Source organism: Rhea americana, unplaced genomic scaffold, assembly GCF_003343005.1.
Source record: "Rhea americana isolate MKP2758 unplaced genomic scaffold, rheAme1 scaffold_29, whole genome shotgun sequence".
Taxonomy (NCBI): Eukaryota; Metazoa; Chordata; class Aves; order Rheiformes; family Rheidae; genus Rhea; species Rhea americana.
In genome coordinates, this window is record NW_028186412.1 from 5,945,748 (window position 1) to 5,962,144 (window position 16,397).

General features: G+C 39.4%; 1 protein-coding gene across 1 annotated transcript in view; it reads left to right on the plus strand.

The window, feature by feature from the left end:
* Positions 1-16,397, plus strand: part of DDX10 (DEAD-box helicase 10) — a 191,248-nt gene that overhangs the window by 111,227 nt on the left and 63,624 nt on the right. The window contains exon 16 of the mRNA XM_085309102.1: positions 1,111-1,272. Coding sequence (XP_085165228.1) covers positions 1,111-1,272 — 162 coding nt within the window. The remainder of the gene's footprint in view (positions 1-1,110; positions 1,273-16,397) is intronic.

The following is a 16,397-nucleotide window of genomic DNA, read 5'->3' on the forward strand; positions in this document are numbered from 1 at the left end:
CTGTGGAATTCAAATTTCAATCAGGCTTGGTGATTAATAAGCACGTGTTTCATGTGTCCATGCAGTGAAGTAAAAAGGACTGAGCATATAAACTAAAAGCTAACACAAGGGTTATACTTAGAAAAGTAGCACAATAGAGAAAGGGGATGAGTTATTTAAGGAAACACAAACTTTGCATCCAGAGATGTTATTTGTGCTTTTTTGCTGACCTGTTTGAAACAGTACTGTAAGGTTCTATTGTGCTACTCCACATCCTCTGTTTTATAAAAATAAAACTTCTTTAAGAAATGCATCTTGAATTGCATTTTATGAAAGAAAGTAGAAACAGTAGGTTTGACTTGGGATCATCAGATTCCAGGTAAATTACACCGTATGTGCATTACAGGATCCTAAATATGTTTTTGCATGTTTGTGTGTGTTTTTGCAAACTATCTGAAAGGTACCCTATATTTGCTGTCATATACAGTTTCTTTTTTAAAAAATTCCTACTTTACAAGTCTATAAGCAAGAATCATTTTGCAAAGACAACCCCGAAAAGATTACTGCTCATACGAAGTATAAGCTATTAGGTCATAAGACAAATTCTTTTTCTTTTGATTAAATCTTACTTAGTCCTTGTCTTTGCTCTGGAGTTCCAGATATTTAAGAGAAGTTTGATGTATTCAGCTTGTTATCCACAAATCCAACTTGATTCTTCAAGAATTTCCAGTTCAGTTTTGGTACTATAACCAACAGAAATCTTTACATCTCTCCACCTGCTTTACCAGAAAACATGAACCTCAGTTGCTGTTTGTTTTTTTTTTTTTTTTAACGCACTACGTGATGAAGGCTTCTATCTCATTTTTCTTCCAGTTAATATGTAGGAATTTTGCTTTTTTACATGAAGACTTACTGTTTAAGTCTACCAATACTATTCTGTTGTATTTGCTTTCAAGAAAATACTATCCAGAACGAATACAATTTTTTTTYCCACAAAATGGCTAACATCATTATAAATTGTTTGTTTCACTAGGAAAAGAGAGGAAAATAGGGAAAAAAATCAAATGAACACCTTAAAACCTAATACGATGTGGTAAAAATGCTTTTTGTTGTTGTTGTTGCTTAATTTAGTTAGTGCAACAGTGGCCACCTCTGCAAAAATCCAGTTTGGCAAAAGCAGATGAGGAAGATGATGCCAGTGGTATCAACTTGGATAAAGTGAAAGAAATACTGCAAGAAGAAGATAAGTTTGACAAAGAAGAATACAGGAAGAAAATTAAAGAAAAACATAGGGTAAGTTGATTTCTTCTGCAATTGCTGAAGTGCAGAAATAGACACTGTAGTATGTTTGAATAGCTGAATAAGGATATGTACTTAAATATATAAAGAAGCAAGTGTAGTACAAGCTTGCTTCTTTAAACTCATCAGGTTTTTTTTTGTTTGTTTATTTTGTTTTCTTGATGATTGTCTAAAGCAGAGTTTTCTAACCTTGCCAGGTACCAGTTGTGTGGTACGCAGCTGAATGTCTTTGGTATTCAGAGACCATTCTATTAGTCACTGTTGAAGTATTTGGATTTATACACAAAATGGATAAATGCTAGATCCTAGGACCATGCATTATTAAAGGTCTGTTTTATACTCAGAGTTTGTAATTTCCAAAGCATTTTAAAAGTGTTGGTTTACTACCCTGCTCTGCAAATGCTGACTTTATTCAATTTGACTGGATGTACTAAATCAGTACTGATTAATGCTGGGTATTCTGGTGTGGGTTAAGATTTATAGTTGAAGAAAATATTTTGGAGAGGATTTGGGAAAGCTTGAAGTTATGTTTGGACGCTTAGGTATGATTTGAATACTTAAGAAACTTAATATGAAAATCTTTCCCTGTAGTCCTATTACAGTCATTTGAAGTCTGTGAAAGTGTCACTTAATTTTTCATTAATGAAGTGTTATATTTGAAAGTAGCTGCAGAGAAATCATGTTTTCTTTACATAGGTGAAATCGTAGTCAACTTTTACAGGAAACAATACTACAAGTTTTCAAGAATGCAGCGYAATAAACAAGGAAGGACTGACTGATTTATAACTTCCCAATCAATCTGCTTTTTAGTGACAAATTCATACACTTTGAGTGAAGCTTTTGTGTATCTATCATCAGAGTATAATGATTAAATATTTCATCAATAGGTCCCTTAACACAGTTTTATCTTTATAATGCCAGAGACCAAGTGACATTGATCATTTACTTGCATTTTCAGAAATTATTTTAGCTGTAGAGGTACTATGAAGAGAAACATCTCATTTTGAAAGTGAGACAGACAAAATGAATAGGACCTGCCACAATATAAATGTATTTTTTCCTAATTATGGAAAGTTTCAAATTAGTTATAACCTACCTTATTGCGTGCAGAGAGGAATTTGTTTCTCACGTTCCACCTAATTATTATCCTTTATGAAATGAAATTAAAAAAAATGCATGTAGTATTGACAAATAAAAAAATAGACTTCTGACTGAGGAACGGTGAAATGTGCCTCTGGTTTTCAGGGCTGCATTATTGCCTTCAGTCATTGCATGCAAATTCATATTCTTTCCCTACTTTAAAAATTTGAGGTGAAAAATGCTTCATATGGTAAGTTTTTTGTACATTATGAAGCATTCAATTTCTTGGTTGTAATTTAATTTGTGAAATGGTTTTGCAAACTGCCTAGTGTCCTAGTTTTTCACTTCTCCAGACTTCAAGGAGGTGAAATTTAAGGGATGGAAATAGCAGGAAGATGACAGATTAGAGTTCATAATTTACCTCTGCATACTGCCGCTTGCCTCTCTTAACTTACTAACCTGTGATTGAAGATGGTCCTCAACCCTGATTCTAGAAGACATCAGGTTTGAGATGCCAATTAATTTTATATATAAATTAATAGAGGCTATATAAGATAGGGCAGCTATGCAAATTGAATATGTTTATGTTACTGTACCTTATTACTAAGCCATCCTTGATGTCTAGGTTTCTTGGCAGTGGGCTCTTGCTGCTTAGGAAATAGGTGTAATTGTTGTAGTTAGGAGAGTATGTGAAGTCTTCCTCTTTTGGCTGAGAGGCATGGTACCTCCTTTCTCTTGAGTGATCTCCATCTGCTCTGGTGATCAGAAGGTCTGCTCTTCCAGTGACCTATGAAGAAGCTACATTGTTACTATATGGAGAAGATGATGAATTTTTAATAGAAAATATGTAATTAAATTCACAGTATAGGAAGAAGTTTCTTGACGTAATTTAGAGATCATAGATAAATGAGTAACACTGGATATGCTAAAATGTGTTTTTATCTGTTTGAACCTTTAATCTGTCACTAATATTTTTTTTTTCCAAATTTGATGGATTTGTTAGTGGAGCAGGTCGATTTTTCATTATCAAAAGAATCCTAGGAAAAAGGGGTAAGATTTGGGAAGAGATGTTTAACACTTGATCAGGAAAAACACCGTTATCTAAAAATGTGAATTGCCTAACAATAAAAGAATTACACTTTCGCAATGTTAAAAATTCACCCACCTCACAAGGTTTCTCTTCCCAAAAGCTAACAGAATCACTCAACAGCAGGTTCTTAGCCTAGACCGAACCTTAGCGCCTGCCCTGTGCTGCGAGGGGAGGCGACTGCCCGACCCAGGCAGCRTGACTGTGCTGCGCAGGCCTCCGCGGGTGCCCCCGCGCCGGCTCRGGGGTGGTCGCGTGGGTGCGCTCGGCCGACCAGCGCTGGGAGGAAACCTGGAGGAGATGAAAGGGAGTTTCTAACAAAGGCTGTGAAACAGCAGAAAGAGGCTTTTTCGTATCTTATTTTCCCGYGCTCCGATTTTGAGTAAGTGGAGGTGTCGTAGTGCCTCTTCACGTCCCTGAACGAAGTGCCTCTGGTCTGTGATCCGGAGCAGATGGTGGCTAGCAGACTTGTCTTCTGGTGTGGATTCCTACAGCGAGGCATCTCCGTACCTTTCCTGGTTTTGTATGCGGCTGTGTGTCTGTAGCAAATGAGGAACTGGAAGGCAGCACAGTCGAATTGGTTGAAGACRGTAGCAAAAGGCGGGAGCGCTGCCGTGTGTTTCTGGCCGCGGTGGTGACTGGTGGGGAGCCCTCGAGTCGGTCGCGTACCTGCTCTGCCTGTGGTTTCTGGCCTGCAAGCCGTGGCTGCCGTTGCTTGCAGCCGCGGGGATGCGGGGTGTGAGCTGCCGGGCGCTCCCGGGGAGCCCGCGGCGGGTAAGTCATACCGCGGCGAAACAGGCCGTGAACGGACTTCAGGTGAAGTGAACGCTGAATCAAAATGGACTTGTGCATGTATCTGTAAGCATTGACTTGGACGGCACTAAACTAGGCACGTGGTGAATAGACTCCTCACGTTGAGTTTTACTTGATGGATTTAGTCCTGTAACTGTTGAGTTCGGTTTGGAGAAGTCCCACGGCAGTCCGTGATGCAGGGTAATGCTTCGAGAAGGGACTTGTACAAGYAGTACTCTACAAAGTCTCTGTTTTTTCGCGTCTGAAATTCCTGGACTTGGATATGTAAAATGTGAGAAATTCTCTGCTATATAGTGGGAACAGGGCAAAATGTCTTAGGACTTTGGTGTGTGCTGTAGAGGCAAGAGTAACGTAGATATATTGTATGTGATCTCTGCAGAAGTCTAATTCATAGACATCAACTACTGAAAGTCAAAGAATTAAATATAYCATGCTTCCATGTTGAAGATTTTTTTAAAAAAAATGCTTTAAAATAAAATATTCTTAATATAAGAATCTTGCCCATAAGTATCAGTTTCTGCAGCACAAGCATACTGATCTGTAGATGTTTATTACACATGGAAAGCTTAAGTGTAAGTGTTCACCTTCAGTTTCCATTTTAGATACAGTATTAGGAGATGGTGTTTTACAAGACACTTCAGTTTCATAATAAAATTTCTATTATTCAACTTGAAGACTTTGCCTGTGTATAATACACACACACACACACACGCACACACACACACACGCACATATATATATATGTGCACAAATATGCTGAAGAGAAACATTTTAGAGATATGTCTTTTCTGTATAAGCAGTAGATTAAATTCCGTTATACCTAACCTAATAGATTTGACTATAAACTCAAGACAGTATCTTGTTCATGCCAGTCTAGTGCAATAAATGCTGCCTTTGTTTGTGWTATCTAACATTTATCAGAAAATGTGGTCTGTGGTATTCTTTATTTATTGAATGTGATTACTGTTTATGTGTAGAAGATAGCAAGCCTGGAAATCAGAGGTGCCAGTGCTGAGCAATGCCAATTAGGTAATACAAAAAATGATCACAAAAGAAMTACGATAAAGCTGATTAAGGAGGGTATTTTAATTTAGAAGAGAGGCTCTTCAGATGCTGTACTTAGCAACGCACAATGTTTCCTAGTGTTAGAGAAGCAAGAGATTGGGTATGAGAAAAATCAATTTTGGGGGAAAGAAAATTAGGCTCAAAGGAAAGTAAAGGTTTTCATATTAAGAAATGTTGCCTTTAAATATATGTATTAATATTAATGTGTGCTGATTGAAATGAATCAAGAATTGTCTCTTAAAGAGACCTATTAAGAATTCTCTTTAATTGGCCTYTTAAAAGAGCAGAAGAGAACCAGGCGTCTGACAGTGGAAAGCAGACTGATAGGAAAAATACCTTGAAGTAAAAGTGATTCTGCTACTAGTAATAGGCTGGGTTATCGGTTGGGGGAAAGGGTGCTGCTGTGCTTTGGCARCTTTTCAATAGGATTAGTTTGTTGTTAAGCCTGCAGCCGGGCACCAGTTTACTAGAGTAAGACCTCTTCATAATGAGCCCGTTGCTGGGGGGAATACACTGAGGGAGTTATATGTATGACAACTTACTTAATAAAAATCCCAAGGAATATTTGGGGAATGTGACCTGATACTTGCTAGCAAGGCTGTGGAACATTTGAAAAATGAGCTTAGAAAGCAAATGGAAAATTAAATAATCTCTTTCTTGTCCCCTTCCACTTTCCCAGTATTTCCTAAAAGACATGTTTAATTCTTGCTTATGAAATAAGTTGAACCTAGGATATGTAACAAAGACTCAAAGCCTTTAAAAATTGTAATTTAGGAGCAGATGGAACATTAAATTGTAATGACTGTAGTRTATTATCTAGCAAAGATGAACAAAAGTACAGCAATGTGCAGGAGATGCAAACGAAGAGTGCCCCCTCCTCAGAGTTTGTTGGAGAGCTCCAGTGCACATTTGCAAAAAACTCCATTTGTTATTGCTGTTTTCTCTTGAGACATTAGAAATCTTGGCTTGCATTTYTAACCTGGTATGTGCCGAATTGAATTCTCTCTAGAACGTATTCTTGYTATCGTTACTCCATATTATGTTTTTTATTAAAAAAGGACTGTTTCTCACTACTTATTTTTAATCTTTGCTTTCCAGTGGATTTCTTCAATCTTTCGCACTGGGYTCTTTGCTCAAGCTTTTGCCATTTCTGTCATGGAGAAAACTAAGTTGTCAGTCACAGAATTCTGCCCCTTCCTGTACACATCCCCCTGGCATTCAAGAGTCCTTCATATAGAGAATCTTAAATCCATCACCTGTGACTGTGGTTACCCTCCTCTTAAACTCCTCCAAACTTCACTGTGTCCCACTGTTAGCTAACATTCATCATGGCACAGCATGAATTCTGTCATCACACCTTTCCTTTCTCAATTAACATTCATTATCTCTTTTTTCTTTCTTTTTTCTTTTTTCTTTTCCTTTTTTTTTTCTTGTCCCTCAAGCAGACTGGTGAAAGACCTTGTCTTTGTCCAGGTGACATGTTTGGAATCAGCAGCACTGACTACTTCCTGGGCTTTTTTCTTGAATTCTCCTACATGCCTCTGTTTTTCCTTTCCAGCTTATTGAAAACACCTTAACTAAATTTTTCCTCTCTGCTTTTGCTTTTAATTTGTTCAAACCTTTTTCATCAAGTTCAACTTTCTTCTTCTTCATGTCCAGCAAATTTCATACTTCTGTATCTTGATTCATGCTTCCTGCTGTTCGTTCCTTGTTTTGTTTGATTCATGCTTCCTGCTGTTCGTTCCTTGTTTTGTTTCCTCCTGCACCTGATGTTTAGCATAGTTTCCTCTGTTATTTATGCTTGGCAGTTCTTCATTTCTTCCCAAAATCACTTTTTGAAACATGGAAATTCTATTTAAACCTTATATGGGTAGATTAGAAGAAGATCAAAGCATAAATGCATTTCGATTTTTGTATAAACCTCCATGGCAGTAAAAATACATTTCTAACGTAGCAGCCTGCTACGTAGTTAGACGCATCCTGTAATCAGAAAGTCCTTTGCAACTGAGTATGTGCTAGTCCATAAAGTCAGTACATAGCCTTTAAAACAATGATTTAGATTATTAAAAAGTAAATATAGAAGGCTATAAAAGCTTATGTTATTTCATCTAGCATTTTGTATAGTGCATGTAGATTCAGGTTTTGATTTAGATTGTAAGTAAGTGGATTTAGAAGAACTAGCATTATCTTAAAGCTTGTCATTTTGTGGGTTGTCTTGCACTGAAAACTCCTGTCTTATGTTTTCTTCAGTATGATCTTCAAGATTGAAGTTCTTGGGGGAAAAATATAACTTCTAAAATCAAAACTTCCTTAAAGTATAGATAAAAAATAGCTATTTTGGGTGAATGTCTATCAACTCAATATGAATTTTCATCATCAAACTCTTTTTCTGATGAATAGTAGAACTATTGAGAAAGTATCCACAGGCCATTGCTTTTAGACCCATTTTTGAATGTCATTTAAATGAGCACAATTTTAGTATGATTAGAAATATGTTTTGGTGCATTCATGAGTTGCTTGGATTAGATGAGATATGTTGTAGTGCCTTAAGGCTTGTGGAAACTTGCAAAACATCTACACTATAATTAGCTTTCCTTCATGAGTCTTACATTTTGTTATCCTCTCTTCCTCTGCAAAAGGRGAAAATATGATGGATAAAAATAACTAGATAAAAATATGAGGTATAACTGCAATGTAACTAATGCTTACTGAAGTTTTGGAAACAAAAATTTCAGCAGTTGATGACAAGGGAAAGGGCAGTGACGCTGATCAAGATGATATGAAGATTCTGTGTTAATGGGTATTTAATGAGAATGCAGCAAGAGGTATGAATCTGAGCTCTTTTGAAATGTGTAAAGCCTCATAAACAACATAAATGGAGAAGTGAATATAGTATTCAGAACAAGTTTTCCCACTCCATTTTTTATAAGTTCTCAACTGAAAATGCGCTTTTGTTGGGAAGATAACAGTTGCAGAGAGGGATTCTTGCTTCTTAATGGCATCTCTTTCTATATACTACTCCAAGCTCAGAAAAATCATAGATTGGTAAGGTTGGAAGGGACCTCTGGAGATCGTCTAGTCCCACCCTCAGCGTAGCCCATTCAGGGACTGAACCCGTGACCTTGGCATTAGCAGCACCATTCTCTAGCCAACTGAGCTAAACCTACCMCCTGGGCCATTGGTGCCAAAATGCTCCTTGGTGCTGAAGGAAAAATGAATAAAGTCTTGTTTCTTACCTCACCTTCCAGCAAGTAATATATGCTCTCAACTTGTGGTGATCAACCTGAAAAGATTGCTCTAAGCATTAAAAAAAAAAAAAAAATTGAGAGGCATAGTACTGCACAAACTRTTGCTGTCTTCAGCAATACAAGGTACAGAGAGTATCTCCGTGGCACAAGTTAAACAACTTTGGCTCTGGATGTATGGCAGTAGTTAGAGCTCAGATCATTTTGGGGGACGTTTCAGAAGATGTTGCACTTTAAGCCTTGTACCTCAAGTCTGTATTTCAAATGTAATAGATGTTCTCTGTTGTTGAGACTCCTTGCAGAATCTTCCAGGGACATTAGTATTTTCTACTGCTGGGGAAGCAGTGCTGTTGCTGTGGGGAAAATGGAGATGTTACATGGCCCTTACGTTGATGAAATGGTGCATAGCATTATGCAACCTGAAGGCTGAAGTTATGTGATCTCTTAGAGTTTTGTTCTTGCTTTTCTTAATTCTGGAACTACTACAATCAAAACTGTTTTAGGAAGTATATTGAAACTGCCTGAGGTGCCTGAGGACTGGAAGAAAGCCAATGTCACTCCAGTCTTCAAAAAGGGCAAGAAGGAGGACCCAGGCAACTCTAGGCCGGTCAGCCTCACCTCCATCCCTGCAAAGGTGGTGGAACAGCTCATTCTGGATGTCATCTCCAGGCATATGGAGGAAAAGGTGATCAGGAGTAGCCAGCCTGGATTCACCAAGGGGAAATCCTGCTTAACCAATCTGATAGCCTTCTCTGATGGCATGACTGTCTGGATAGATGAGGGGAGAGCAGTGGAGGTTGTGTACCTTGACTTCAGCAAGGCTTTTGACACTGTCTCCCATCACATCCTCCTAGATAAGCTCAGGAAGTGTGGGTTAGCTGAGTGGACAGKGAGGTGGATTGAGAACGGGCTGAAAGGCAGAGCTCAGAAGGTCGTCATCAGAGGCATGGAGTCTAGTTGGAGGCCTGTGGCTAGTGGCATCCMCCAGGGCTCAGTGCTGGGTCCCATCCTGTTCAACTTCTTCATCCGGGTCGTTGATGAAGGGACAGAGTGCCTCCTCAGCAAGTTTGCTGGTGATCCCAAGCTGGGAGGAGTGTCTGACACACCTGAGGGCTGTGCTGCCATATAGAGAGACCTGGACAGGCTGGAGAGTTGGGCAAAGAGGAACCGCATGAGATTCCACAAGGGCAAGTACAGAGTCCTGCACCTAGGGAGAAATAACCCCATGCACCAGTACAAAGTGGGGGCTGGCCTKCTGGAGAACAGCTCTGCAGAGAAGGACCTGGGAGTGCTGGTGGATGATAGATTTACCGTGAGCCAGGAATGTGGCCAAGAARGCCAATGGTCTCCTGGGGTGCATTGGGAAGAGTGTTGCCAGCAGGTGGAGGGAGGTGATCCTGCCCCTCTCCTCAGCCCTGGGGAGGCCTCCTCTGGAGTGCTGTGTCCAGTTGTGGGCTCCTCACTACAAAAGAGACGTGGAGCTACTGSAGAGAGTCCAGCKKAGGGCTACAAAGATGATCAGAGGGCTGGAGCACCTKCCCTRYRAGGAAMGGCTGCRAGAGCTGGKCCTGTTTAGCCTGGGGAAGAGAAGACTGAGGGGGGATCTTATCAATGTATACAAGTACCTGAAGGGAGGGTGTCAGGGGAACAGAGACAAACTCTTTTCAGTTGTCCCATGTGACAGGACAAGAGGCAATGGGCAGAAATKGAAGCACAGGAAGTTCTGCCTGACCGTGAGGGGGAATTTCTTCCCTGTGAGRGTGACAGAGCACTGGCACAGGTTGCCCAGAGAGGTTGTGGAGTCTCCTTCTGTGGAGATCTTCAAGGCCTGCCTGGATGCAACTCTGTCTAGCATATGCTGTAGGTTGACCCTGCTTGAGCAGGGAGGTTGGACTAGGTGATCTCCAGAGGTCCCTTCCAACCTTACTGATTCTATGATTCTGTATGTTCAAACCTGTTGGCCTATTGAAATTGCTTAGTAAAATTTATATCCCTAAGGCATGTTCAATGTGTTCAGGTGATGGGTGAAAAAAGCATCTTTTGCASTTAATCTGCTGGTTTCTTGTGTTGGTTTTGTTCTTATGTTGTCCTTCTAAGAGTCATGGAATCATAGAGGAGGTGTGGTATGCACTGACTATAGGGGAAGACTGAGAGCTACCTAATTCCCACCGGCCAGTGCAGTTTTGCCTGAAGGTAGATGTTGGAGGCCACTGCAGTCTGTCTGTAGTCTTGACTTGAAACAGTTCTGTTTTGCAAATACATTATTGATACAATTTTATCTTTCAGTTGGGCAGCCAACCATTAYTTCAATGTAAATGAATTGCTAAGTTCTATTGCAAAACAAACATTAAAAGAAATATTAATATAAGATGTGGCTATTCCAGATCATTTGACTACTGAAATGGAATTTTCATGTATTTAATGTATTTAATCGCTCCTCTTCTGTTTATTTTTAAGTAATTAAAATTAATAAATAGTTCTCACTTGTCCTAGCTTCTGTTCCATCCCCCTCTGCATAGCAAACCCACCATGGGAGCAGGCACGATTTCCTTTGGTGCTGGCTCACGGGTGTGCTGCTTGTGTAGCTAGAAGTTAATCTTGCTGTGTGGGCTGTTGTTGTGTTTATTACAGCTGGATTTTCAGATCCCAAGATACTTGCAGTTAAAAAAAAAAAAAGGAAAAAGAAAAAAGAAAAGAAAAAAAAAGTTTTACACATAAGCAGCACATAGCTGATGTGAAATGTTTTGAGAGATGACAAACATGGGCTACAGCAGTGCCGTTTATTAAGTCACTTTTCCGAACACAACTGTGCTTTAATATCTGGGTGAAAACTAGCTCTTGAGTATGATGATGCCAGAATATCAAAGAGAGACTGTGAATATTTGAACAACTCTGCTGACAATTTCTGTATCAYGGCTGACTCCGAGTCCTGTCCTGTTACTGTAGCACGAGAGAGCGGAGTACGGAGGAGTTACAGCTGGCGTCAGCCTCGACGTCCTTGTTAGCAGATGACAGCAGATTGTTTCCAGGCTGTGGAGTGATTTGTTCCAAATCTCAGGCACTTCTAAGAACTGGTGCGTTGTAGACCAWTACCTCTGCTGTTAAATGCAGTCGATAGCTAGTTCTGAATTGTGGCATCAGTATGTAAAGGATCAGTTATTAAAAAATGCAGTCTTAAAACCTTTGATCAAACCTGAGGGAGTTCTTGAGCATTTAAATAAGAAATGTCAGACTCAAAGTTGGGCATGAAATTCTAATAGGAAGAGAAATGACAGTTTCATAGGTTCACCATAGGCTTTTTTTACATGCTTCCAGGGCTAAGTGTGGAACAAGGTATGTTAGTTGTATTGTGTGATAGTATTTCGTGCTCGTAGCTGAGCAAAATTGAGGAGATCAGAGAGATATTGACCTCGTAAAATCACATCTCATGCTGCATATCACAATTTCTTTCTTTCTTTTTTTTTCATGTAGATCTGGGCAGTTATAATCTGTGTACAACTTCTTTAAGAAAAAGAAAGGAGACTTTTATTGTATTGATGCATACACTTAAAAAGCTGGAAGCAAATTACTATATCAAATGAAGCTGTAAATAATGCATGACAGTAAACCCTGTATTTTTAGAAAATTACAGTTAACCTCCTGGACAAAATGAGATGAACTCTTGATCTACTGTAGAAAGAAGAGAGACAAAGAGAATGGGGATTTGCTGGGGAAAAAAAAGAACTTTCAGCTTTTAAAACTGCTGTTTCCCTCCACCTACCCCCCAAACCTCTYCCCAAACTAAAACCTTGGCTTTTAAACTGTGTGTATAGGAGTATGTTTCACACGTTGCTAGCCTCACTGACTACAGAGAACTGCCCTGCTGCTGCTTTTTTCTTTTTTTTTCCCTGTCTCTTCTTAAATGTAAGAGCATGGAATGTAAATGTTAGGATTTTTCCTACTAATACATGGTGTTCGATTCTTGAGGGAGAAATAAAAAGAGTATGAGTTTCTGCTGAAAAGCCTAACGGTGCTGTTCAGCGATAGCAAGAGGAGACGCGAGTGCGAGGAGAGGGCAGAGCTCAGGAGCGGGAGCAGCTTGTCCAGGCGTTAGAACCAGCGGCAGCTTCGCCTGGCTTGTTGTCAGGCGGAGATGGTTTTGTGGTCAGGTCTAACRCAGAAGAGGTGGAGGGTTCAATAACTGTAACTCTTCTGTGCTCAGAGAATAATTTAAGAGTCCTGTGAGCRTTAAGGTTATTAAACATCCTCATTAACTAGCCATGGGTGATTGGGGAAAATTGATAATTTGCACCCAGGAAGTTTTACGAAGCTGATTGAGAAGGTCTCTGGCTGATGTGGTACCATTGATGTTGGCTTGAAAAAGAGTCTTGGAGAAATGGGAGAGTTCTGGAAGAGTTTAAGAACTACCATGCAAATACTTCTAAGGAAAAGTCTGGTACCTCAGCGTGGTATTAGACCATGCTGTAGCGGAATGATCAGCACAAGACTCTCTTAATGAGGAACTAAATTAAAGAATATATTGCCAACCAGTGTGGCTTTACAGAACATAGATGTTATGAAACGTGTGTATATATGTATTTTTATCAGACTAGAAACTGATTTGTTAAGTATGTCTATTGAATACACAGAAATTTCTATGAAGCTTTTCAGTTTGTGCTGAAACATTTTGATTAATAAACTAGATTAGTAAAATTAACATGCCATAAGTTAAATGGACCAAAAACTTAGTGATTGGTACATCTCAAACCAATGGCTCCTGATTACACTAAATGTGTTCGAGTGTGCCCATGGGATTTGATTTTAATAGTATACTGTTTCGGGTTTTTATCACTGATATGGAAGAAAGCTTTCTCAATAAATCGAACTAAAACAATAGCTGTACTTTAAAACAGACATAAAAATAAATGGCTAGGAATAAGAAATACAGGCCATAATTTAGGACTAGGAGCTCTTCTCTTACAGATCAAGACCTAGAAAAAGATTTCTGTGATGGGGTTGATAGTCAGGTGAATGTGAACTCCTGTGACAGAGAGCTTTTTCTGGCATGATCAAAATGGCTAATATAAGCACCGAATATACAAATAGAAATACCATGTAGGAGTGGGAAAGTGTTGACATCTCAGGTATGTCTGCTAGATGTGAATGATGGTGGTGGATTGTCCTTCAGTGAAAGCTTTAAAATATAGAGTGAACATATGTTTAGATCAGGATAGAAWTGCTGTTGTAGAAATGGTGATTCAGTCCTTGGCCTGCGTAGTGGTGCTAGTCAGGCAGACGGATCTCATGGCCTCTCCTTCTTTGTGAGTCCGTGAACCTGTGATTCATATATCCAAATTGCTCCTTAAATGGTGCATAGATAATCTGCATTTAGCCACCGTGCAAAACCTGCCTACACTATGTTGCTGACCTGAAAGATAAAGGTACAATCTCATCACTGTCTTTAAGATGAAATTTCTTGTTCTTGGTCCAAAGGAGCTCGAAGCACTTTCTTGAGAGGAAAGCAACAGCTAAAACAAATTACTGCCTTGCTCTTTGGTTTAACTTCTTTCCTATGCTCAGTGTTTATAGGCTGAAAAAGAAGTGAGTAGGTCTTAAGCTGCTTAAGAAAGAGGAAGGGGGGACGAAGCTCTCTGGGTGCAAAGGAGAGCTATTCAGGTGTAAGTACAAAATAAAATATGGATACTTGACTTCCCTGCTGTAGGCAAAAAAGATTCAATCAAACTGTGATGTTTTAGAGCTTTTTTCTGACAGTCTTAAAGTGCTTTGTTGATAAAGTTATGCAACACAGATAGTCTTCCGGTAGTATATAATTAAGTATTCATACCTTGAAATATAATCTTCTGTTTTCCTGCCCTAGTGAATTTGATTTTCATCTCTAAATTATGTGCTTTTCTTGCAAGTAATGATTTATTACTTGATAAAACAATGATAAAATTTTGCATTCTTATCACGGTATGTATTAGGTATTCCAAGAAAATCTAGACTTCTTGTGTGTGTGTCTATGTGTGGAAAAAAAACTAGTATAAGACAATTCAGTAGTTAGATACTTACAGGCATATCCATAGATGAAGAAAATTTATTGACATACAATAAATTAACCAGTCAAATAATTTGGTATTAAACCTTTCCTTATGTGTTTCTACAGCTGTCTTACAGCTATAGCTGTAAGAGCTATAGAAAAGCTCTTTTTCATATGTGTTCAGGCATGTTCCTATATTTTTTCCTAGCAGTAGAAATGGGAGAATGACAGACATAATAGTTAAAATAATTGTCTGAAACTTTGGAGATCAATATTTGTTTCTGGCTATGCCATAGAGATTCCCTGTAACCTAAAGCAAGTTAGCTCATTTCTGGTTTTATGCCATTGTATGTTGTGTGACATTATTGCATGGTAATACTACCTTGGCACAGTGATACATGCATTTGTGTCCTTGAGATAATACAAAATAAGGTTCTGACTAGGGAAAAGTATTTAAGCGTTTGCTTAGCGCATCATTTTTCAGGCTGGTATACCTCATGTACTTATGCATATGCTTGAAACTGCACATAAATTTAAGCAATATCCTTAATAGAATTTTTATCCTGAATTGAAGCTTAAGTTAAAATACTATGGCTATGTCCATATTAGCATGTGGAGTAGCTCAGTACCTGCAGATCTGCAGAGCAAAACATTTGGTGCTGAGGAGCAGAATCCACACACTATGCATTTTAGGCAGGAAGGTGGGTACTTTGGACCAGCCTTTGAACTGAATTACTTTGAGAGAAGTCATTATCCTCCTCTACTCAGTATTCRCGAGATGCATCCTCCTGATGCATCTTGTTTTGAGACCCCCCTAGTACAGGAAGATTTTTACAAACAGGAGTGAGCTCAGGGGATGGCCAAAGGGATGGTTGGGGCTGGAGCACTTGCCCTGTGAGGGGAGGTTGGGGGAGCTGGGCTTGTCCAACCTGGAGCAGAGATGGCTTTGGGGACACCTGACAGCAGCCCCCAGCACCTGTGAGGTGATCTAGAAGACACAGCAAGGCTCTTAGAGGTGCATGGTGGAACAAGAGACAACAGGCATAAGTTAAAACTGGAGAGGTTCAGGCTGGATACAAGGAGGAGCTTTTCCCCATGAGGACAGCTAGGCAGTGGCACTGGTTGCCCAAGGGTCTCTGTCCTCAGAGGTTTTTAGGACCTGACTGATTGAAGCCCTGAGCATCTGGGTCTGAACTCAGAGCTGACCCTGCTGTGAGCAGGAGGATGGACCAGAAACCCCCTGAGGTCTCTCCCAACCTGTTCTCCTGTGATCCTATGAATATGCATTAATAGTTGGAGTGTGTTAGCTGAGCTCCTGGAGACTGCTCTGCAGTGTGCAAAAAAGCCTAAGTKGGCCTGGTTAGGATGTAGCTTCCGAGATGCACTTCTTATTCCAACTGAATGCTAATGTAGACACATCCTATGTGAAATCTGCTTTTCTTTTTCATTGATGAGGAACCAAGTCTTCTCAAAAAAAAAAAAAAATTCTGATGGCATCACTCTTTCTGTCTAATTCTGCGGTTTGTTATTTTTCTTTTATATTCCTTCTCATTTCTGTTTCTGCGCCTATTAACGTCATCATTTTTTGTGTTCTTTAGTGACTTACGTATATTATGCTGTCTGTACTACTCCTTCACTTCTATAGCATTATCTCAATCCTGTGCTTTCACAGCCCTATCTTTGCAGTGCTTTGTTGTAAATCCCTTGAGTAGGAACTTCAACTGCTGTTATATTGCCTTGAGCCTGTGGCTGTAGTTAAGACACTGTCTTTTCATATACTATAGAATTTTCCTGTCTTAAACTTTCGGTG